General features: G+C 48.9%; 1 protein-coding gene across 1 annotated transcript in view; it reads right to left on the reverse strand.

The window, feature by feature from the left end:
* Nucleotides 1-24,706, reverse strand: part of prkd2 (protein kinase D2) — a 158,016-nt gene that overhangs the window by 37,894 nt on the left and 95,416 nt on the right. The window contains exons 3-6 of the mRNA XM_072269841.1: nt 12,461-12,592; nt 8,701-8,861; nt 2,520-2,727; nt 414-491 (exon numbers count right to left, since the gene is read on the reverse strand). Of these exons, the coding sequence (XP_072125942.1) occupies nt 414-491; nt 2,520-2,727; nt 8,701-8,861; nt 12,461-12,592 (579 nt within the window). The remainder of the gene's footprint in view (nt 1-413; nt 492-2,519; nt 2,728-8,700; nt 8,862-12,460; nt 12,593-24,706) is intronic.

Raw genomic sequence — 24,706 nt, forward strand, 5'->3', positions numbered from 1 at the left:
CCCACCAGAGACATCAAATGCTCTTGAGAAAATCATTTGGACCCCAAGACGCAGTTCAGATAGCCAATATATACGTTAGGAGGACTGCGGGTCCCCGGGGTTTCCTATGGTGTCAACCTCCCTGGGTATATTCACCATCTTCAGTGGTTGAAGAAGGAAGCTCAGCACCCACCACCACCTCCTCAAGGGCAACTACGTGTTGGCTCAGCCTGGTGAACCCGCCACTCCAGCTCCGAGTTGGAAAATGTATCACCAGTCCTTCGTTATGACCGTGTCTAAACCCTCTGCGGGAGCACCTTCCCCACGTGGAATGCAGTGGGTCGAGCAGGAGGCTCAGTCCCGCCTTCAAAGGATGGACAATAAATGCAGATGCCCCAGGAGTAAAAAGAAACGAGTGCTTAGTCACGCCTCACCTCCATTAATGCTGGATTCTCCCAAGCAATCATTGGGCACTCTCTCCACACATCTCCTGTGGCAGTTGAACTTGCAGTCTGGTAAAACCAAAAGACCGTGAGATACAAGAGCAGGATTAGGCCATTTGTCCCGTTAAGTCTGCTCCACCATTTCATCACCCCTCTCAGACTGGATCTTCTAGCTTCACCCCACATCCCTTCCTGGCCTGACTAATCAAGAACCTATCAACCTCTGCCTTAAATACACCCAATGACTTGGCCTCCACAGCCGCCTGTGGCAAAGAATTCCACAGATTCACCACTCTCTGGCTAAAGAAATTCCTCCACATCTCCATTCTAACAGAACACCCCTCTATTGTGAGGCTGCATTCTCTGGTATTAGACTCCCCCACCATGGGAAACATCCTCACCAAATGCACTCTATCAAGGCCTTTCAATATTTGATAGGTTTCAATGAGGTCACCCCTCATTCTTCTGAATTCCAGTGAGCACAGTCCCAGAGCCATCAAACGCTCCTCATATGATCAGCTTTTCAACGTCTGAAACATTTTCTAAGATTAGGGGCCCAAAACTGCTCACAATACTCCAAGTGAGACCTCACCAGTGCTTTATAAAGCCTGAACATCACATCCTTCTTTTTCATAATCTGGTCATCTCAAAATAAATGCCAACATCATATTTGTCTTCTTCACCACCGACTCAAACTACAAATGAACCTTTACGGAATCCTGCGTGAGGACTCCCAAGTCCCTTTGCAACCCAGATTTCTGAATATTATCTCCACTTAGAAATAGCCAACCCTTTCATTTCTCCCACCAAAGAGCATGACACTTCCCAACACTGTATTCCATCTGCCACTTCTCTGCCCATTCTCCTAATCTGTCTAAATCCTTCTTCAGCCTCTCTACTTCCTCAAAACTACCTGTCCCTCCACCTACCTTCATATGGCCATTTTGTGAGTGAGGTACAGTTCTTGGGTTTAATGTCCAATTAGGAATCGGACGGCAGAGGGGAAGAAGCGGTTTCTGAACCATTGAGCGTGCGCCTTTGGGCTTCTGCACCTCCTGGGCTAGGATTACAGCAGCGTGTCTCGAAGAGCTGGACAGGCCTGCTCCACGTTACATCTCCGTAAGTAAGTAAATAAATAACTAATCGGATTCTATGTGCCTGTGATGTTCCTGCAAGTAAGTTTTTCAGTGCAGCCGTGTACAGTACAGTGCAAAAATCTTTAGCACATACATACAGCTAGGGTGCCTAAGACGTTTGCACAGTACTGTAGTAATGTTATGTATTGCACTGTACTGCTGCCACAGAAAACAAATTTCACGACACATGTGAGTGATGATAAACCTGATTCTGATCTGGGTCTCAGTTGTGGACTGAGAGTGGGAAGGGGGCAGGAAGAAGGGAATTGTGGTTGAGAAAAGGGGAAGGGAGAGGGGAGGGAGCGGGAAGCATCAGAGAGACATTCTGTAATGATCAATAAACCAATTGTTTGTAATCAAATGACCTTGCCTGGTGTCCCAGGGCTGGGTGTGTCAACACCCACAACCCCCACCCCTGACACTCCTTCTCTGCCACTTGTCCCACACCCCTCCCGTGGCATCCATCCTCTCCATTCCCAACACTCTTTGCTCCCCCCAGATTTACAAACTCGCTCTCTGCTCCACGTTGACAAGTACAGTCCTGTGCAAAAGTCTCAGGCACCCGAGCTGTACGTTTGTGTCTAAGAGTTTTGCACAGGACTGTATCAAGCTACTCCGCCTCGTTTCTCACGCCCACCTCGCGCCTTACGCCACCCTTCCCCACCTCAATCTTCCTCCCTCTTCATCACACACACACACATGGAGAGGATTCCCCCAATGTATCTGCCTCTACCACCAGTAGTGACAGGGCGTGCCACACACCCACCACTCTGTGTAAGTAACCTACCTCTGACATCCCCCCCAGACTTTCCTCCAATCACCGTAAAATTATGCCTCCTCGTATTAGCCACTTCAGTCCAAATGAAGTAAGGCACAGAAGGTCAAACCCTTGTGTAAGTAGACTCTAGACTAGCTCAAGACCAAAGACCAAAGTTCAAAGTTCCAGGGGTCTCACACTGACCTTTGCACTGCAGTCCCTGCCGGAAGAGGCCTTTGAGTAGCTTCTTGCAGTACTGGCAGACCGTGGGTCTGGTGTACGAGTGCACAGCAAACGTGTGAGGCACCTTGACCTTGGTCAGGAAGATCTTGTCCAGCTCAATCGGTCGCCCCACGTGGGTGCACAGGTTCTGACGTTTCTCCTTCAGCGACAGCATTTCTGCCAGGTTCTTCTGCACTTGGAACAGCCGGGGGAGACGGAGAGGAGGGATGGAGGGAGAGGTGGTAAGAGACAAAAGGCAAATGCTTTATTACATAGGACATAGACTCACTGGCCACTTTATTAGGTACACCTGCTCGTTAATGCAAATATCTAATCAGCCCATCATGTGGCAGCAACTCAATGCATAAAAGCACGCAGACGTGATCAAGAGGATCAGTTGTTGTTCAGACCCAACATCAGCATGGGGGAGGAAATGTGATCTCAGTGACTTTGACCGTGGAATGATTGTTGGTGCCAGATGGGGTGGTTTGAGTATCTCAGGAGCTGCTGATCTCCTGGGATTTTCATGCACAACAGTCTCTAGAGTTTACAGAGAATGGAGGGAAGAACAAAAAACACCCAGTGAGCAGCAGTTCTGTGGGCGAAAACACCTTGTTAATGAGAGAGGGCAGAGGAGAATGGCCAGACTGGTTCAAGCTGACAGGAAGGTGACAGTAACTCAGGTAACCATACATTACAACAGTGATGTGCAGAAGAGCATCTCTGAATGCACAACACATTGAACCTTGAAGTGTACGAGCTACAGCAGCAGAAGACAACGAACACACACTCAGTGTCCTCTTCATTTGGTACAGGAGGTATCTAATAAAGTGGCCACAGTATAGAACAATGAAGTACAGTCCTGGCCCTTCGGCCCATTATGTTGTGCTGACCTTTTAACCAATTCTAAGATCAATCTAATTCTTTGCTTCTCTTAACCCTCCGTTCGCTGACCCAAACCCGTGTGTCTTTGGACTGTGGGAGGACATCGGAGCCCCCGAAAGAAACTCATACAGTCTCCTTACAGCCTGCATCTGGTGCTGTAAACAGCTGCTGTGGTATGCTTTCACATTGGCCTTACCGATCCACCTGGTGAAGGACGATGCTTGCTCAGCTAGAGCCTTGAGCCTTGGGCAACAGGAGCTCACTTGGAAAGGCTGCATGGTGCCAGAGCGGACTCACGGCTCCAAAGATGAGGGTTCAGTCCTGACTCTGTGTGGAGTTACAACATTCACTGTCCGGGGTCATGAGCCTGAGAGCCCGGGGCCAAGGACTGGAGGCCCTGAGGTAGCCTGTCCAGGGGGTAGAGGCCTTTACGTGTGTGTGTGTGTGTGTGTGTGTGTGTGTGTGTGTACGCGCGCACGAGTGTGTGTTGGACGGTGCGAAAGGGGTTATTTTGTTGTTGTGTCTTGTTTTGCTGTTGTTTGTGTTGTTCTGTGTTGGGTGTTGTGCTCTTGCTGTGTTGAACACGATGGGCACACTACGTGGTCAGGCTGGTCCCATTTGTCAGCGTTTGACCAATACCTCCCCAAACATAGAAACATAGAAACATAGAAAATAGGTGCAGGAGTAGGCCATTCAGCCCTTCGAGCCTGGACCGCCATTTATTATGATCATGGCTGATCATCCAACTCAAAACCCCGCCCCAGCCTTCCCTCCATACCCCCTGATCCCCGTAGCCACAAGGGCCATATCTAACTCCCTCTTAAATATAGCCAATGAACTGGCCTCAACTGTTTCCTGTGGCAGAGAATTCCACAGATTCACCACTCTCTGTGTGAAGAAGTTTTTCCTAATCTCGGTCCTAAAAGGCTTCCCCTTTATCCTCAAACTGTGACCCCTTGTTCTGGACTTCCCCAACATCGGGAACAATCTTCCTGCATCTAGCCTGTCCAATCCCTTTAGGATTTTATACGTTTCAATCAGATCCCCCCCTCAATCTTCTAAATTCCAACAAGTACAAGCCCAGTTCATCCAGTCTTTCTTCATATGAAAGTCCTGCCATCCCAGGAATCAATCTGGTGAACCTTCTTTGTACTCCCTCTATGGCAAGGATGTCTTTCCTCAGATTAGGGGACCAAAACTGCACACAATACTCCAGGTGTGGTCCCACCAAGGCCTTGTACAACTGCAGTAGTACCTCCCTGCTCCTGTACTCGAATCCTCTTGCTATAAATGCCAGCATACCATTCGCCTTTTTCACCGCCTGCTGTACCTGCATGCTCACTTTCAATGACTGGTGTATAATGACACCCAGGTCTCGTTGCACCTCCCCTTTTCCTAATCGGCCACCATTCAGATAATAATCTGTTTTCCTATTTTTGCCACCAAAGTGGATAACTTCACATTTATCCACATTAAATTGCATCTGCCATGAATTTGCCCACTCACCCAACCTATCCAAGTCACTCTGCATCCTCCTCACAGCTAACACTGCCACCCAGTTTCGTGTCATCCGCAAACTTGGAGATGCTGCATTTAATTCCCTCATCCAAGTCATTAATATATATTGTAAACAACTGGGGTCCCAGCGCTGAGCCTTGCGGTACCCCACTAGTCACCGCCTGCCATTCTGAAAAGGTCCCGTTTATTCCCACTCTTTGCTTCCTGTCTGCTAACCAATTCTCCATCCACATCAATACCGCACCCCCAATACCATGTGCACACTAATCTCCTGTGTGGGACCTTGTCAAAAGCCTTTTGAAAATCCAAATATACCACATCCACTGGTTCTCCCCTATCCACTCTACTAGTTACATCCTCAAAAAATTCTATGAGATTCGTCAGACATGATTTTCCTTTCACAAATCCATGCTGACTTTGTCTGATGATTTCACCGCTTTCCAAATGTGCTGTTATCACATCTTTGATAACCGACTCCAGCAGTTTCCCCACCACCGACATTAGGCTAACCGGTCTATAATTCCCCGGTTTCTCTCTCCCTCCTTTTTTAAAAAGTGGGGTTACATTAGCCACCCTCCAATCCTCAGGAACTAGTCCAGAATCTAACGAGTTTTGAAAAATTATCACTAATGCATCCACTATTTCTTGGGCTACTTCCTTAAGCACTCTAGGATGCAGACCATCTGGCCCTGGGGATTTATCTGCCTTCAATCCCTTCAATTTACCTAACACCACTTCCCTACTAACATGTATTTCGCTCAGTTCCTCCATCTCACTGGACCCTCTGTCCCCTACTATTTCTGGAAGATTATTTATGTCCTCCTTAGTGAAGACAGAACCAAAGTAATTATTCAATTGGTCTGCCATGTCCTTGCTCCCCATAATCAATTCACCTGTTTCTGTCTGTAGGGGACCTACATTTGTCTTTACCAGTCTTTTCCTTTTTACATATCCACGGACCCCCTCAGTTAATGGTATTGGTCCATGGCATAAGAAAGGTTGGGAGCCCGTGGACTCTTAGCCTTTCCTGTCAAATGTTGCTCATGTACTTTTTTGGACTGTGAGAGGAAACCAGAGCACCCAGAGGAAACCCATGCGGTCACAGGGAGAATGTACAAACTCCTTACAGACAGCGGCAGGAATTGAACCCCCATCTTACAACCACCGCTGTAAAATATTCCTCCAAGAGGACCCCAACCTCGCTGTGGTTTGGGGGCTTGTGTGCCTCAATGACCTGGAGGGCTATGCTGGCTGGAGATGGGGCGTTATGCTTTGGCTCTTGGTAGGGTCACCCATGCCAAATGGGTCAAAGGGCAGAGGTCAAACTAAGAGTGGTCCACCAGTCCTCCAGGTTTGGGGGTTCAGCTCAGGGCTAACAACCCTGACTGGTCAAACAAAACTGTTATGGAAACAGCAATGAAGAATCTTTCTATATCTGAGTGTGACGGTAGTCCTGAGTCTTTCATGACTGACAGTAGTGAAAACCGAACTAGTAACACAAAGCCCTGAATGCCACCAGAGATGGAGGACCTTCATTGCTGCCCTAAACACCAGCAGTGAAACGGGTAGTAGAGAGCGAGCTGTAAAATATTACGCTAACCGTTATGCTACTGTGCCATTCCTGTTATAAGCACAGCAACCTTGAGAAAAACATCATTAACATGTTGATCCCTCCAGCTCCCCAAAGGAGAGTTACTGCTCAGAGTGGGTCCTTCACCCTCCCGCCCGTATTCAGAAATTGCTCCCTCTCTCCGATCGCAGTCCCCACAACACCAGAAGATCTTCTGTTTCACATAGGTAGGGTTCCATCACAGTCAGCTGCAGAAAGTTGTAAACTCAGACAGCTCCACCATGGGCAATGGTCTTCCCAGCGTCCAGGGAACCTTCAAGGAGCAATGCCCCAAAAAGGACCTATCATTAAGGACCCCCATCACCCAGGACATACCCTCTTCTCATTGCTACTATCAGGGAGAGGGGAGGAGGTACAGGAGCCTGAAGACACACACTCAACGATTCAGGAACAGCTTCTTCCCCTCTGCCGTCAGATTTCTGAATGGACATTGAACCCATGAACACCACCTCACTACTTTTTAAAAAAAATGCTGGTGAACGCAGCAGGCCAGGCAGCATCTATGGGAAGAGGTACAGTCGACGTTACAGACCGGGACCCTTCGTCGGGACTCTCCCACCCTCACCGAGTCCTGACGAAGATGCTGCCTGGCCTGCTGCGTTCACCAGCACTTTTGATGTGTGTTGCTTGAATTTCCAGCATCTGCAGATTGCCTTGCGCTCACTACTTTTTCTTCTCTTTATCATTATTTATTTATTTATTGAGTTACCATGCGATGTGTGGGCACGTGGCCAAGTGATTAAGGCTTTGGACTAGCGACCTGAAGGTCCAGAGTTCGAGCCCCAGCCGAGGCAATGTGTCGTGTCCTTGAGCAAGGCACTTAACCACACATTGCTCTGCGACGACACTGGTGCCAAGCTGTATGGGTCCTAATGCCCTTCCCTTGGACAACATCGGTGGTGTGGAGAGGGGAGACTTGCAGCATGGGCAACTGCCGGTCTTCCATACAACCTTGCCCAGGCCTGCGCCCTGGAGAGTGAAGACTTTCCAGGCGCAGATCCATGGTCTCGCAAGACTAACGGATGCCTTAAAAATACCATGCGAAATAGACCCTTCAAGCCCTGTCACCCAGTAACCCCCTGTTTAATCCTAGACTAATCATTTGACAATTTACAATGACCAATTAACCTACTAACCAATGTGTCTTTGGACCGTGGGAAGAAACCAGAGGAAACCCACACGGTGACAGGGAGAATGTACGAACTCTTTACAGGCAGACACACACAAAATGCTGGCCAGGCAGCACCTACAGTTGACATTTTGGGCCAAGCCCCTACAGGCAGAGATGGGAATTGAACCCCGGTCTCCTGTACTGTAAACCGTTGTGCTAACCACTAGACCACCATACTATATATTTATGCACTGTACTATATACTTATTACCAAAATTTAAAGTTTTTCATTATTATGTACTGCAGTGTACTACTTGTGAAAAACAACAAATTTCACAGCACATGCTGGTGATATTTGACCAGATTCTAATTCTCTCTGTCTGACCCAACATTCACACTCTACATGAACCAAACACTTTCCACTTCCTGACCTGCAAGAAGATTCAGCACAAAAAGATTCTTTGAAGATCATAAGAGTATAAGACACAGGAATAGAATGAGGCCATTCAGCCCATCGGTAGGCTCCACCATTTCATCATGGCTGATCCCGAATCCCATTCAACCCCACACACCTGGCCTCTCACCATATATAAGACCATGAGACATAGGAGCAGAACTAGGTCATTCAGCCCATCGAGTCCGCTCTGCTATTTTCATTAATAGCATGGATAAAGAACTCCAGGGATACTGGAACTCCGAAAACAGTAGGGTAGTGGTTAGCGCGATGCCATGACAGCTTGCGGAATTGGAGTTCAATTCCAGCGCCCGCTGGAAGGAGTTTGTATGGTCTCCCCATGTCTGCGTGGAATTTCCTCCGGGGGCTCTGGTTTCCTCCCACACAGTCCAAAGACGTACCGGGTTAGTAGCCGAATCGGTCACTGTAAGTTGCCCCATGATCAGGCTAATATTAAACGGGTCGGTATCTCTAAATCGATAGGAAATCCTCCATCTTCTGGTCATCGCCAGAGAGCAGGACGTGTGGTTTAAGGAGAACAGGATCAATACAGTAGGTCCTTTACCGAGTGTCCGTCAATAGGGGACATCAGCAGAGTCTCTGTAGTGGACAGCCGGGATGTTATGGACCCGGAGAGCGAGGTGTTGGACAGTCTTCTCTTCCTGGCTCCACTGCAGTTGTTAGGAATACTGAAGGCACACCTCTTGTGATAGTTCAATCCACACCCTGTTTTCAAGATTGGTGAAAAGAAAAGTGTATTAATAATGGATTCAAGATGAACAACGCGCACGCACACACAAAATGCTGGAGGAACTCAGCAGGCCAGACAGCATCTATGGAAAAGATGAAGTAGTCAACGTTTAGGACCGAGACCCTTCATCAGGACTCTTGACATCAGTCCAGTAGAAGGGTCTTGGCCCAAAACGTCAACAGCTTATTCCTCTCCCTAGATGCTGCCCGACCTGCAGAGTTCCTCCAGCATTTTGTGTGTGTGCGCGCGTGTGTGTGTGTGTTGCTCAGGGTTCCCAGCATCTGCAGAATGTCTCGCGTCTATGTTAACATTGGCTTCGTAGCAATATCCGAGCTGTGCGAGACGGTACAGAAGATGGGGCAGGAAGCTCGTGATGGAAGTTTAAGTTTAAGGATAAGGGGTAGGCCATTTAGAACGGAGTTGAGGAAAAACTTTTTCACCCAGAGAGTGGTGGATGTATGGAATGCTCTGCCCCAGAAGGCTGTGGAGGCCAAGTCTCTGGATGCTTTCAAGAGATGGATAGAGTTCTTAAAGATAGAGGAATCAAAGGTTGTGGGGATAAGGCAGGAACTGGATACTGATAGTGGATGATCAGCCATGATCACAGTGAATGGCGGTGCTGGCTCGAAGGGCCAAATGGCCTATTCCTGCACCTATTGTCTATTGAAAGTAATCATAGAGTTTATCTCAAACACGAGAGAGTCTGCAGAAGGTGGAAATCCAGAGCAGTACACACAAAATTCTGGAGGAACTCGGCAGGCCAGGCAGCATCTAGGGAAACGGATGAACAGTCGACCCTTTGGGCCGAGACCCTTCTTCAGGACTGGGAGGGAGATGTCTGACTATGAAGGTGGGGAGGAAGGGAAGGGGGCTAGCTGGAATGTGATAGGTGAAGCCAGGTGGGCGGGAGAGGTCAAGGGCTGGAGAAGAAGGAATCTGATGGGAGAGGAGAGTGGACAATCAAAGGGAAGGAGGAGGGGACCCGGGGGAAGTGATAGGCAGGCGAGAAGTGAGAGGTCAGAGTGGGGAGGGAGGGGGGCAATTTTTGTTCACTGGGAGAAATCAATATCCATGCCTTCAGGCTGGAGGTTACCCTGACAGAATATAATCCTCCAACATGCTGTGGACTGGCATGTGGGAATGGGAATTAAAATATTTGGCCTCTGAGAAGCTCCGGTTTTGTTAAGCAGTTCAGAGCTGCTCGATGAAGCAGCCCCCCCAATTTCTGACGGGTCAAGTTTATTTACTAGTTCTAATGTTGTTCAGGTGCAGTGATCTCACTATTTTTACATTATTGTTGAATTTTAAAAATATTTCTTATTGAACCTTATAATTTTTTTAATGTATAACACTGTACTGGTCCCACAAAACAGCAGAAACCATGACGTACAGCGGCTTGTGAAAGTATTCAGCCCCAACCCTTTGTTCACATAAATGAGTATTACAGCCAGGGATTTTCATCAAGTTAACTGAGAATTTTTATTTGTGAATCATGTGCTCCTTTTTCCACAGTAGGGGCCCCCCCCCAAAAAACAGGGAAAATTGTAAACTGAAAATTGTGAAGCATGAAAATCTAAAAGTTCGAAAACAGAAATGTTAGTACCTTCTTCAATATTATTCGCTAGTTTACTTTCACATTTCATTGTTTTTCTGCTTATGGTTATCTAGTTGTCTTCTGTTGGTTTTGAAAGGCTTCCCAATCCTCTAATTTTTGCTATATTATATGCCCCCTCTTTTGCTTTTATGCTGCCTTTGACTTCTCTTGTCAGCCACGGATGTCTCATTCGCCCTTTAGAATACTTCTTCATCTTTGTCACTTCCGAACCGCCCCCAGAAACTCCAGCCATTGCTGTTCTGGTGTCATCCATGCTAGTGTTCCCTTCCAATTTGGCCAGATCCTCTCTCGTGCCTCTGTAACTCCCTTTATCCCTCTGTAATACTTTATCTGACCTTATCTGCTCCCTTTTAAACTGCAGGGTAAAATCTATCATATTATGATCACTACCTCCGAAGAGTTCCCTTACCTTAAGCTCCTAATGAAATCTGGTTCATTACACAACACACACTCTAGAATTGCCTTTTCCCTGGTGGGATCAACCACAAGCTGCTTGAAAAAGCTCTCTTGTAGGCATTCTACAAGTTCTCTTTCTTGGGATCCAGCACCAACCTGATTTTCCCAAACTACCTGCATATTGAAATTCCCTGTGACTACAATAACATTGCCTTTGTTGCATCCTTCTTCTATATCCTGTTGTAATTTATATTCCACATTTTATCTACTGTTCACAGCTTGAAGGTACTCCCATTGGGGTCTTTTTACCATTGTAGTTTCTAAACTCTACCCACAAAGGTTCTACTTATTCTGATCCTATGTCACCTCTTTCTAAGGATTTGATTTAATTTTTGTCTAATACTATCTTCCTGCGATTCTTCTGCAAGTCAAATTTTCATTCCACTTGTGCACAGAAGTACTCTCGCATATCACAATAAACTTGATTCGAATTTTGGAAAAGATGGTTCTGTTCTGCAGTATCACAGTTGGCCAGCAGATGGTGCCAGTGCCCACACCACCCAACACTTAGCATTCAGTGACTTTCTGCCTTCACAGTGACTGGGAGACAGGAAGATGAGGGAATGGGGCACAGTGCGCAAACCAGAGCAACAGACAGATCAGAAAGTGGACACGGTGTTTGCTGCGTAAGAAAAGGACAGCACAGCTAACCTACAGAGTGAAGCTCCCTCTGCACTGTCCCGTCACACTCTCCCAGGACAGGGACAGCATGGGTTAGATACAGAGTGAAGCTCCCTCTACACCGTCCCATCACACACTCCCAGGACAGGGACAGCACGGGTTAGATACAGAGTGAATCTCCCTCTACACTGTCCCATCACACACTCCCAGGACAGGGACAGCATGGGTTAGATACAGAGTGAAGCTCCCTCTACACTGTCCCATCACACACTCCCAGGGCAGGGACAGCACGGGTTAGATACAGAGTGAAGCTCCCTCTACACCGTCCCATCACACACTCCCAGGACAGGGACAGCACGGGTTAGATACAGAGTGAATCTCCCTCTACACTGTCCCATCACACACTCCCAGGACAGGGACAGCACGGGTTAGATACAGAGTGAAGCTCCCTCTACACTGTCCCATCACACACTCCCAGGACAGGGACAGCACGGGTTAGATACAGAGTGAAGCTCCCTCTACACTGTCCCATCACACACTCCCAGGACAGGGACAGCACGGGTTAGATACAGAGTGAAGCTCCCTCTACACTGTCCCATCACACACTCCCAGGATAATGTAGAGGGAGATTTCCCCTTTGCCCAACCGATACTATTCCTTGCTCTGGGTTGGGAAAAATCTTGCAGGGCCCCCTATCACTGTTTACAGTCCTATTGATGATTGAATTCTTCGGCCTTCGCAGGGGATGGAGCCCCACGTTCTGCCAGCCCATTCCCTCCTCACTGGCTGAGGTCCAGCCAGCAGCCCCACGCAAGGAAGCAAGCCATCTGCAGGGACCGAGAGGAGTCGGCGGCCGGGAGAAAATCAGAGGCATATCCTTACCATCGCACTTCAGGCCCTGTCTCACCAGGCCGAAGAGCATCTCGCCGCAGTGGTCGCAGAACGCTGGCGCACGGTAGGAGTGTACGTTCAAGGCGTGCGGCCGAATCTGAAAATCCTCAAAGGTGGCGGCGCCTACGGGTAGAGAGATGAAGACGGTTAACGTGGTTACGCACTGAGAGCATGTTGGTGTATCGGGTCAGAGAGAGAGAGCAGACACAACCGTCTGGGGTTTATAGGTCACTGAGCTCGCCCAAGGGTGTCCAGCAGGCTAGCAGAGGGGAGGAACACCTTATACCTATACGCTCCTTCAAGGAGCAGTGTCTCAGAAAGGCAGCGTCCATTATTAATGACCTCCAGCACCCAGGACATGCGCTTTTCTCACTGTTACCATCAGGCAGGAGGTACAGAAGCCTGAAGGCACACACTCAGCGATTCAGGAATAGCCTCTGCCTTCCGATTCCTAAACGGACATTGAACCCGTAACGCTACCTCTCTTTTCAAAAATATATTATTTCTGGTTTTTTTTGCACGATTTTTTATCTATTCAATATACGCATACTGTAATCCATTATTTATTTATTTTCTCTCTTCTGTATTATGTATTGCATTGAACTGCTGCTGCTAAGTTAACAAATTTCACAGCACATGCCAGTGATAATAAACCTGATTCTGATTCTGGTAGAGACGTATCTCCACCCCATTACCCCACGCACTGCACCGCGGACGCAAAACAGCAAATCCCACTCACCTCAACTCTGAACTGGTTCCACAGCTTGTGGACTCACTTCTGAGGACTCTATAACTCGTGTTCTCAGTCTTATTTATATATTTATTTATTTTTTATTGACATTGCACAGTTTCTCTTCTTTTGCCCATTGTTTGTCAGAATCAGAATCGGGTTTATTGTGACGGCGTACGTTGTGAGTTTTGTTACAATGCCACAGCAATACAATGCAATACATAATATAGCCAAAAGTTACAGTTAAGTACATAATAGTTAAATCATATACTAGCTATATGAATAAATGATGTCCTAGTTTTTAAAAATATAGATAGTTATAGTAAATAGTTAAAGTAAAAGAAGCTATAAAAAGTTTGTAAAATTAGCTAGCTCCATCATGGGGACTAGTCTCTATCGCATCCAGGACAGCTTCAAGGAGCAGTGATTCAAAAAGGCGGTGTCCATCATTAAAAACCTCCCAGGACGTGCCCTTTTCTCACTGTTACCATCAGGGAGGAGGTACAGGAGCCTGAAGGCACACACTCAGTGATTCAGGAACAGCTTCTTCCCTTCTGACATCCGATTCCCAAATGGACATTGAACCCCTGAACACTACCTCACTGTTATTATTTCTGTTTTTGCAATATTTTTAATTTTACTTATTTACTGTATTTGATTGAGTTATTTGTTTCTATATTTATTACGCATTGCAATGTACTGCTGCCACAAATCTAACAGATGTCACAACATATGCCGATGATATTAAACCTGATTCTGACAGTGGTGCAAACAGAAATAATAAAAAGAAGTGAGGCAGAGTCCGTGGGTGAAATGTCCCATCAAGTGAACATCTTTTGCTACCAGTGCACGATACAGAAGCTGGTGTCACCTGCGTGTATCGCCTCGGTGCAGAAGTTGCCGGAGGACTTGTAAGTGGGAGGAAGTGGAGTGATATTTGGAAACTTGACTTCTTACAGCTTCATTCAGGAAGCAAATCCCATTCGGACGGTGGGCAAAATTCTGGTGAGCACATCCTCCATCGCCCGCTACAGGCCAGCTACGTGTGTTCTGTGAGAGTGCAGGTGAACGGGAATGAAAATGGAGAGAGGGGGGAGAGGGAGGAGAGGAGGGAGAGGGAAAGGGGAGGGGGAGGGGGAGAGGGGAGAGGAGGGAGAGGAGGGAGAGGAGGGAGAGGAGGGAGAGGAGGGAGAGGAGGGAGAGGAGGGAGAGGGGGAGAGGGGGAGAGGGGGAGAGGGGGAGAGGGGGAGAGGGGGAGAGGGGGAGAGGGGGAGAGGAGAGGGGGAGAGGGGGAGAGGAAAGGGGGAGAGGGGAGAGGGGAGAGGGGAGAGGGGAGGGGGGGAGGGGAGGGGGGGAGGGGGGAGGGGGAGGGGGAGAGAAGGGAGAGGGGGAGGGGGAGGGGGGGAGAAGGGAGAGGGGGAGGGGGAGGGGGAGGGGGGGAGAAGGGAGAGGGGGAGGGGGAGGGGGAGGGGGGGAGAAGGGAGAGGGAGAGGGGGAGGGGGAGGGAGAGGGGGAGGGGGAGGGGGGGAGAGGGGGAAAGGGGGAAAGGAGGGGTGGGGCAGGGAGAGGGAGAGGGAAAAAAATATATCCTGTACCTCTTCTCTGATGGTAACAATGACCTGGGTGATGGGGCCCTTAATAATGGACACGGCCTTTTCGAGGCATCATTTAAGAAACACATGAAAACTATGAGCGACGTAGATAAGGTGGATGGCAAGAGACTTTTCCCCAGAGTAAGGAAGTCCAAATCTGGGTGGCACAGGTTTATGGTCAGTGGGGAGGGATTTGAAAGACTTTCACACAGAGGGTGATGAATGAGCTGTCAGAGGAAGTGGTTCCGGTAGATAATATATCAGAAGCAGTTGACCAGAGGTACATGGATGGGCGAGGCTTGGAGGCACTTGGGCCAAACACAGGAAATTGGGACTAGCTGGGTGGTCAGAATGACCTGGTTGGGCCGAATGGCCTGTATCTGTGCTGTATTGCTCTATGACTCTGTATGTCAGTGATAAAAACTGGGTTCTGACTCTACTGTGAATAAAAGGAAGCAGAAAAACTCTTACCGATCTACTTGCAGCCAGGTACATTGATATAATTTCTCCAAACATTAAAGCTCAAAGGTCAAAGTAAATTTTATTATCAGAGTACATATATGTCACCATACGCAACCCTGAGATTCATTTTCCTGTGGGCATACTCAGTAAATCTATAGGAAGTAACTATAACAGATTTATATAACCTGATCAATAAGTTACAGAACCTGGGCCCCTGTAACTCCCTCTGCAATTCGATCCTCGACTTCCTAACCGGAAGACCACAGTCTGTGTGGATTGATGATAACATATCCTCCTCGCTGACAATCAACACTGGCGCACCTCAGGGATGTGTGCTTAGTCTATACACATGACTGTGTGGCTAGGCATAGCTCAAATACCATCTATAAATTTGCTGACGACACAGCCATTGTTGGTAGAATCTCAGGTGGTGACGAGAGGGTGTACAGGAGTGAGATATGCCAACAAGTGGAGTGGTGCCGCAGCAACAACCTGACACTCAACGTCAGTAAGACTGAAGAGCTTATTGTGGACTTCAGGAAGGGTAAAACGAAGGAACACATACCATTCCTCATGAGGGATCAAAAGTAGAGAGAGTGAGCAGCTTCAAGTTCCTTAGTGTCAAGATTTCTGAGGATCTGAACCTGGTCCCAACATACTGATGTAGTTATAAAGAAGGCAAGACAGCCGCTATATTTCATTAGGAGTTTGAGGAGATTTGGTTTGTCAACTAAAACACCCGAAAACGTCCATAGTTGTACTGTGGAGAGCATTCTGACTGGCTGCATCACTGTCTGGTATGGGGTGGGGGCGGGGGAGAGGGGGGGTACATCACAGGATTGAAAGAAGCTACAGGAAGTTGTAAAATTAGTCAGCTCCATCTTGGGTACCAGCCTCCGTAGTATCAAAGACTTCTTCAAGGAACCACGCCTCAGAAAGGCAGCGACCATCATTAACGACCCCCATCACCCAGGACATGCTCTCTTCTCACTGTTAGCATCAGGCAGGAGGTACAGACGCCTGAAGACACACACTCAACGATTCAGGAACAGCTTCTTCCCCTCTGCCAGTGAACCCTACCTCATTTTTTCTATATTTTTCCTGTTTTCGCACTGGTTTTTAATTTAACTATTTAACATAAATATACATACTGACTGTAATTGACTGGTTGATCAACTTATTTATTCAGTTGCTATATTATCATTTGTTTCATTGAACTGTTGCTGCAAAGTTAACAAATTTCACGACACATGCCGGTGATAATAAACCTGATTCTGATCAATGAAAGATCAACCAGAGTGCAGAAGACAACAAACTGTGAAAATGCAAATGTAAGTAAATAGCAATAAATAACGAGAACGTGAGATAAAGAGTCCTTGCGTGGTGGGCCTAGGACAGGCCTTGAAATAGTCACACCTAGGAACTTAAAGTTACTAACCCTCTCCATCTCTAATCCACTGATGAGGACTGCCTCACAGACCTCTGGTTTTCCTCTCCTGAAGTCTATAATCAGCTTTAGCTTTACTCGTCACATGTTGCATGTAAGACGCTCCTTCCCTCCGCTAGCCTGCAGGTCACCCTTGGACAAGGTGTAGCACCCGCTTAGCCCCCGATCAGGGCCACGTGAAGCCATGGGGGCAGGTGGTGGATGGTCGTACGAGCAGCCAGTGCAGATCACAAGTCCTGGTTATGTGACGACTGACGACAGGCAGACAATCTCTGAAGAGTATTGATAATGGCTGGGGTCACCCGTCTTGTAAAGACACTGCCCAGAAGAAGGCAATGGCAAACTACTTCTGTAGAAAAATTTGCCAAGAACAATCAAGGTCATGGGAAGACCCCGATCGCCCATGTCATACAACATGATTCATAATGATGATGTCATATGATGCGGCACATTATGATGATGTCACATGACACGACTTATAATGATGACGGTGATGGCCATACATCGAAACAAATTGAGTCGTTTGCGTCCGAGGATGCGCTGGGGGCAGCCTGCAAGAATCACCATGCTTCCACCAACATAACGTGCTCACAACTCACCCGTAGATCCTCAGACTGTGTGGGGAGAGAAAACCAGGGGCGCCTGAAGTTAACCACCACGGTCACGTGGAGAAAAGTAGAAACTGCTTACAACAGTGGCAGGAATTGAACCTGGGACGCTGGTGCTGTAATAACGCTACCCTAACCACTACGTCACCGTGAGATTCAGACTCAAATTCACTTATTGCATGTACGTGGCCACACGCAGTAAAATGCGTCGTTGGCGTTAACAACCAGCGCAGCTGAGGATGCGCTGGGGGCAGCCGGCAAGCCTCACCACACAGTCCAACAAGGCGCGTCCCTGGCACCCTCGACCCAAAACGCAACCACCATTACGGTCAGCCACAGCACAGAGCAGGAGGAACTGCGACACTCCAGGCATTCAAACCTGCAAGTAAAGAGGCCCCCAGTCGATGCAACCACTCTGAGCACGGGAGATTTATGAACGGAAAGAAAGAGGTTTTTAAACCATCTGGCACTAGTCCAAGTCAGAACCCTTCTCAGACAGACCACATACAGCCACGTGGCAGCTGCCTTGTGTCACAGCTGGATGGAGTTTAGAAGAATGAGGAAGGATCCCATTGAAACCAGGAGTATTGTAGGTCCTGGACATGGAGAAGGTGTGTCCTATAGTGGGGGAGTCTAGGAACAGGGGGCACAGCCTCAGAATACAAGGGCATCCATCTGGGATGGAGGTGAGGAGGAATTTCTTTAGCCAGAGGGTGGTGAATCTGTGGAATTCATTGCCACAGAAGGCTGTGGAGGCCAGGTTGTCGGGTATACTTAATGGGAGGTTGACAGATTCTTGATTAGTCAGGGCATCAAACATTACTGGGAGAAGGCAGGAGGATGGGATTGAGGGGGATAGTAAATCAGCTATGATGGAATGGTGGAGCAGACTTGATGGGCTGAATGGCCTAATTCTGCTCCTTTGCCTTCCAGCCTTATGGAAAGACTTGTTCTCAAGACAAGCAACCTTTGTCCAGGGGAGCTGATTAACCAGCAGAGACGCCAGTGAGGAATACATAAGCTTGATACAGAGTAAAGCTACCTCGACTTTGTCAGATTAAAGGGGTTTGCCCAGCAGGTCTGGCCAGAGCAAGGGTGTTCTTAACAGGGTATGAGTTACCCTGCCTGACCCACCCACTGCCTGCAAGGAGTTTGTATGTTCTCCCCGTGACTGCGTGGGTTTCCTCCGGGTGCTCCAGTTTCCTCCCACAGTCCAAAGGCGTACCAGCAGGCAGGTTAATTGGTCATTGTAAATTGTCTGTCACTGTCTGAGCAGCGCAGTTCGAACAGCCTGTTCCATGCTGTATCTCAATAGAGTAAACAAAAATTTTAAAAGTTTGATAGGCGGAACAGGCTGCAATATACTCGGCCCGCTTGAGAGTATGAAACCAGTCAACCAGCTACTAGACTGGGTGTTATTCTTAAAACAGCACATTCCAACCCGGCCATGCTCCACCGGTCAAACTCACTGTCCCTTCAAACGTTCCTACTCACCTGAACTGCCAGCCTATCAAAATTCACAAAGTACGTACACGTCATTTCCTTGTGGGCATTCACAGTCGAACAAAGAAACACAACAGAGTCAACGAAAAACTAGACACGAAGACGAACAAACAGCCAATATGCAAGAGAAGACAAACTATGCAAATACAAACATTAGCAAATAAATGTAAATAGACAGACAATACTGAGTACATTCACGCATACGGAGGGGCCAGGGCCAACCATTTTCAATCTCCAGCCCCCCTCCAATCCACCTGGCTGCGGCCATCTCTACTGTCACAACAAGGTTGAATACAAGATTAAGGACCACCACCTCATCTTCCACCGGGGCATCCTGCAGACTTCTCAACTCTATTCCAATTCGTTATCTTTAGACCATAAGACACTGGAGCAGAATGAGGCCATTTGGCCCATTGCGTCTGCTCCGCCATTCCGTCATGGCTGATTTATTTTCCTCCTCAACCCCATTCTCCCCCTTGATGCCCTTCCTAATCCAGAAACTATCAACCTCTGCTTTAAATACATACCCAACGACTTGGCCTCCACAGCCATCTGTGGCAATGAATTCCATAGATTAACAATGCTCATGTTAAAGAAATTCTTCCTCATCTCTGCTCTAAAGGGACATCCTTATATTTTGAGGCTGTGTCCCCCACTGTAGGAAACATCCCCTCCATGTCCACTCTGTTTAGGCCTTTCAACATTTAATTGGTTTCAATGAGATTCCCCTCATTCTTCTAAACTCCAGAGAGTACAGACCCAGAACCTTCAAACATTCCTCATACATTGACCCAGAATAATTCCCGTGAACCTCCTCTGGACCCTCTCCAATGCCAGCACATCCTTTCTTGGATTAAGGCCCAAAGCTGCTCACAATACTCCAAGCGCAGTCTGACCACTGCCTTATAAAGCCTCAGCCTCACTTTCTTGATTTTATATTCTAGTTCTCTCAGAATGAACACTACCACCGCACTTGTCTTTCTCACCACTGACTCAACCTGCAAGTTAACCTTTCGGGAACCTTGCACGAGCAGTCCTGAGTCTCTTTGCACCTTTGAGTCTTGAATTTTCTACCCGGTTAAAAAACTAGTTCACGTCCTCATTCCTTCACACAAAAAATACCGAACACTTCCCGACACCGTATTCCATTTGCCACTTCTTTGACCTGTCTCCTAATCAGTCCTTCAGTACTTCCTCAACACTACCTGCCTCTCCCCCTATCTCTGCATCAGCCACAAAGCTATCAATTCTGTCATCCAAATTTTTTGCCATATATTGTGAAAGAAAGCTTTAACCAATTCCTTTTCTGTGTCTGTATCAGATCCAGTCATTTCTAATGGGAGTTCTGTGCTGTTACCCAGTTTTCCTTGGTCCATATAACACCAGCAAAGAAACATGATCACCCTCCAACCGCCCAGTTAGCTCGTCTGATCTGGTCTCACCCTGTCACAGATGTTTCACTTGGTCTCACCCGATAACTCCTTGTGTACGCTTCCCAAAAGGTTAATTTGCGGGCTGAGTTGGTGGTGAGGAAGGCATATGCGATGTTAGCATTTATTTGAAGAGGACTAGAATATAACAGCAAGGATGTAATGTTGAGGCCATCTAAAGCACTGGTGAGGCCTCACCTTGAATAGTGCGAGCAGTTTTGGGCTCCTGATCCAAGAAAGGATGTGTTGACATTGGAGAGGGTTCAAAGAAAGTTCACGAAAATGATCCTGGTGTTGAAAGGTTTGTCATATAAAGAGCATTTGATGGCTCTGGGCCTGTACTCACTGGAATTCAGAAGGATGAGGGGTGACCTTAAAGAAACCTATCGGATGTTGAAAGTAGATGTGGAGAGGATATTTCCTGTGGTGGGAAAGTCTAAGACCAGAGGACACGGCATCAGAACAGAGGGGCGTCCTTTTACAACAGAGATGGGGAGGAATTTCTTCAGCCAGAGGGTGGAGAATCTGTGGAATTCGTTGCCACAGGCAGCTGTGGAGGCTGTCACCAGGCATATTTAAGGCAGATGTTGACAGATTCTTGATTAGTCAGGGCATGAAGGGATACGGGGAGAAGGCAGGAGATTGGGGCTGAGAGGGAAAATGGATCAGCCATGATGAAGGGGTGGAGCAGACTCGATGGGCCAAATGGCCTAATTCTGCTCTCATATATAGTCTGGCCTTATCTCAGATGGTTCACCTGGTCTCACCCTATCACAGGTACTTCACCTGGTCTCACCTGTCACAGGGAGTTCACCTGGTCTCACCTGTCACAGGGAGTTCACCTGGTCTCACCTGTCACAGGGAGTTCACGTGGTCTCACCTGTCACAGGGAGTTCACCTGGTCTCACCTGTCACAGGGAGTTCACCTGCCTCTCCGTCCCTCCCGCCACTTCCTCTGCAATTTCAAGTTACTTCCTCTACTTTTTCCAGTTGATGCTTCTGTCGATCAGGGTCGACCATGGCTGTTATACCGGGAGTGGTAACGGAGACAAGCTCCCACTTCCTATTAAATGCTCCCAATGCGCCTCAAATAGCCTCTGACAACCAAGTCCAGCTCCCGGCCTTCCTGTGGAGCTTTGCTACTAAGCCTGGTGGAACCGTTCCTACTGACAGGAGAAGGGTCAAAGGCAGATTACTGGCACCTGAAAACTACTCACTTTGGGGAGATGGGCCTCGTCAGCCGTGGCTGGCAGCTCATCTTGGAAAGAAGGAAAACTCTGATCGCAAGTCACCGCTGCCTTGCAGCTATACTCACCCATGGGGAAGGCTTCGGGAGTAAACCCCGAGGGAAAGGTCCGAAGCTGGAGTCCCTAAGGCAGTCCAAGTTGAGTTCAACACCGACCGGCAGCTCCTGTGACATCTCTGGTGTCAAACTGTATCGGTCTCGGCCGTTCCTATGGGTTCATCAGATGCGTTTGGAGGGGGAGCTTGCTACAAGAGCAACAGCTTGCTCTCCGTATCGTACTGCCCAGGCTCGTGTATCTAGAAAACTAGGATGCAGCATCCGGGGTCGACCCTGACCAGTGGAGGCCTCTACAACTTTGCCCAGGTCCGATGAAAGGTCTCAGACCAGAACTTGGTTTTTGCTCCTCTCTCTGCAGACGCTGCCCAGCCTGACAAGACTTTCAATATTTTCAAATTTTCAGCATCCGTGTTTTATCTCTGATTTCCATTTTGAGCCTTGCGCCAAAAGAACATCGATTTCCATTGGTGTTTGTGGGATCTTGCTAAGCACAAATTATAGCCGAGTGTCATTTCTACATTGTAAGGCAAGTTCCCTAGGAGGCCCAGGGTATAAACAGGCACTATATAAATGTAAAATTACATTGTTTTGGGTCTTAGCATTTCAATAATTGTGTCTCCACTAATATTTCCCATACTTCAAAAGCCTCTGGCTCACATCCCACCCCAGAGTCCGGAACCATAATCCAATTAATCAGTTACTCGGTACCAAAGGAGACACCTCCCAGAGGTGACATTGAACCAAGACCCTGTCTGCTCTTTCTATGGTGTTTGTGAGATCTTGTTGAATGCAAGATGGCTGCCGTGTTTCCGACATCCTCTTCGCTTAGATTCACACAGCACCGGAACAGGCCCTTTGGCCCATCCAGTCCATGCTGACCTGGTCTTCAGCCTCGTTCCATCCACTGCTCCTGGACCATCGCCCACCAAACCTCTCCCGTCCACATATCTGTCCAATCGACTGCCAAACCCTTTGAGGTACCTCAAGATGGTGGACGGTGCTCCATCCCTTGCACGACTTGCATCTGTGCACCGCGTACCCAGTCAACCCGAAAGCAGCCGTGGGGGGGTGCAGTGCTTACCACCCCACCCTGCCGGATTCCTGTGCTCATTCCCGAAACCCAGCCCCAGCCCCAGCCCCAGCCCCAGCCCCAGCTCCGAAGAGACTGAAGCTTGCAGAAAGCACCGAGCAGACTGCAAGGCAGAGGAAGCAGAGACTTCCTGCTGCAGGCGAGAGATTCGCCCCCACCCACAGTCAGAACGGCTTCGAAAACTCAGTGGCAAGATGAGAAAGACCGCCCACGGCGGAACAATCACTCCTGCGTTACTCCGCTGCAGGATGAAGGGATGTGGGAGAGAGATAAGCCTGAGAGAGGGTGGAGGGAGAAGGAGAGATGATGGGGAGAAAGAGAGAGGTGAGCGAGAAAAAAGGGAGGGGGGGTGAGGGAGAGTGAGGGGATGAGGGGGAGTGAGGGTGAAAGAAAGAGGGGTTGAGGGAGAAAGAAAGAGGGGATGAAACAGAAAGAAGGAGAGGGGATGAGGTAGAGAGGGGATGAGGGAGAGAGAGGAGGATGAGGGAGAGAGAGGGGATGAGGGAGAGAGAGGAGGATGAGGGAGAGAGAGGGGATGAGGGAGAGAGAGGGGATGAGGGAGAGAGAGGGGATGAGGGAGAGAGAGGGGATGAGGGAGAGAGAGAGGATGAGGTAGAGAGAGGGGATGAGGGAAAGAGAGGGGATGAGGGAGAAAGAGAGGGGATGAGGGAGAGAGAGGGGATGAGGGAGAGAGAGGGGATGAGGGAGAGAGAGGGGATGAGGGAGAGAGAGGCGATGAGGGTGAGTGAGGGAGAAATAGAGGGGATGAGGTAGAGAGAGGGGATGAGGGAAAAAGGGGATGAGGGAGCGAGAGAGGGGATGAGGGAGAGAGAGAGGATGAGGGAGAGAGAGGGAGAAAGAGAGGGGATGAGGGAGAGAGAGGGAGAAAGAGAGGGGATGAGGGAGAGAGAGGGGATGAGGGAGAGAGAGGGGATGAGGGAGAGAGAGGGGATGAGGAGAGAGAGGGGATGAGGGAGAGAGAGGGGATTAGGGAGAGAGGGGGGATGAGAGGGAGAGAGAGGGGATGAGGGAGAGAGAGGGGATGAGGGAGAGAGAGAGGATGAGGGAGAGAGAGAGGATGAGGGAGAGAGAGAGATGGATGGGGAGTGTGGGGATGAGGGGGAGAGAGGGGATCAGGGAGAGAGAGGGATGAGGGAGAGAGAGAGGGGATGAGGGGAAGTGAGGGAGAAAGAGAGTGGATGGGGGAGTGAGGGAGAAAGAGAGGGGAGGAGGGGGAGAGAGAGAGGGGATGAGGGAGAAAGGGGGATGAGGGACAGAGAGGGGATGAGGGAGATAGAGGGGATGAGGTAGAGAGAGGGTATGAGGTAGAGAGAGGGGATGATGGAGAGAGAGAGGGGATGATGGAGAGAGAGAGGGGATGAGAGAGAGGGGATGAGGAGAGAGAGAGGGGATGAGGGAGAGAGAGGGATGAGGGAGAGAGAGGAGGATGAGGGAGAGAGAGGGGATGAGGGAGAGAGAGGAGGATGAGGGAGAGAGAGGGGATAAGGTAGAGAGAGGGGATGAGGGAAGAGAGAGGGGATGAGGGAGAGAGAGGGGATGAGGGAGAGAGAGAGGATGAGGTAGAGAGAGGGGATGAGGGAAAGAGAGGGGATGAGGGAAAGAGAGGGGATGAGGGAGAAAGAGAGGGGATGAGGGAGAGAGAGGGGATGAGGGAGAGAGAGGGGATGAGGAGAGAGAGGGGATGAGGGAGAGAGAGGCGATGAGGGTGAGTGAGGGAGAAATAGAGGGGATGAGGTAGAGAGAGGGGATGAGGGAAAAAGGGGATGAGGGGAGCGAGAGAGGGGATGAGGGAGAGAGAGAGGATGAGGGAGAGAGAGGGAGAAAGAGAGGGGATGAGGGAGAGAGAGGGAGAAAGAGAGGGGATGAGGGAGAGAGAGGGGATGAGGGAGAGAGAGGGGATGAGGGAGAGAGAGGGGATGAGGGAGAGAGGAGGGGATGAGGAGAGAGAGGGGATGAGGGAGAGAGAGGGGATTAGGGAGAGAGGGGGGATGAGAGGGAGAGAGAGGGGATGAGGGAGAGAGAGGGGATGAGGGAGAGAGAGGGGATGAGGG

This window comes from Mobula birostris, chromosome 10, assembly GCF_030028105.1.
Source record: "Mobula birostris isolate sMobBir1 chromosome 10, sMobBir1.hap1, whole genome shotgun sequence".
Taxonomy (NCBI): Eukaryota; Metazoa; Chordata; class Chondrichthyes; order Myliobatiformes; family Myliobatidae; genus Mobula; species Mobula birostris.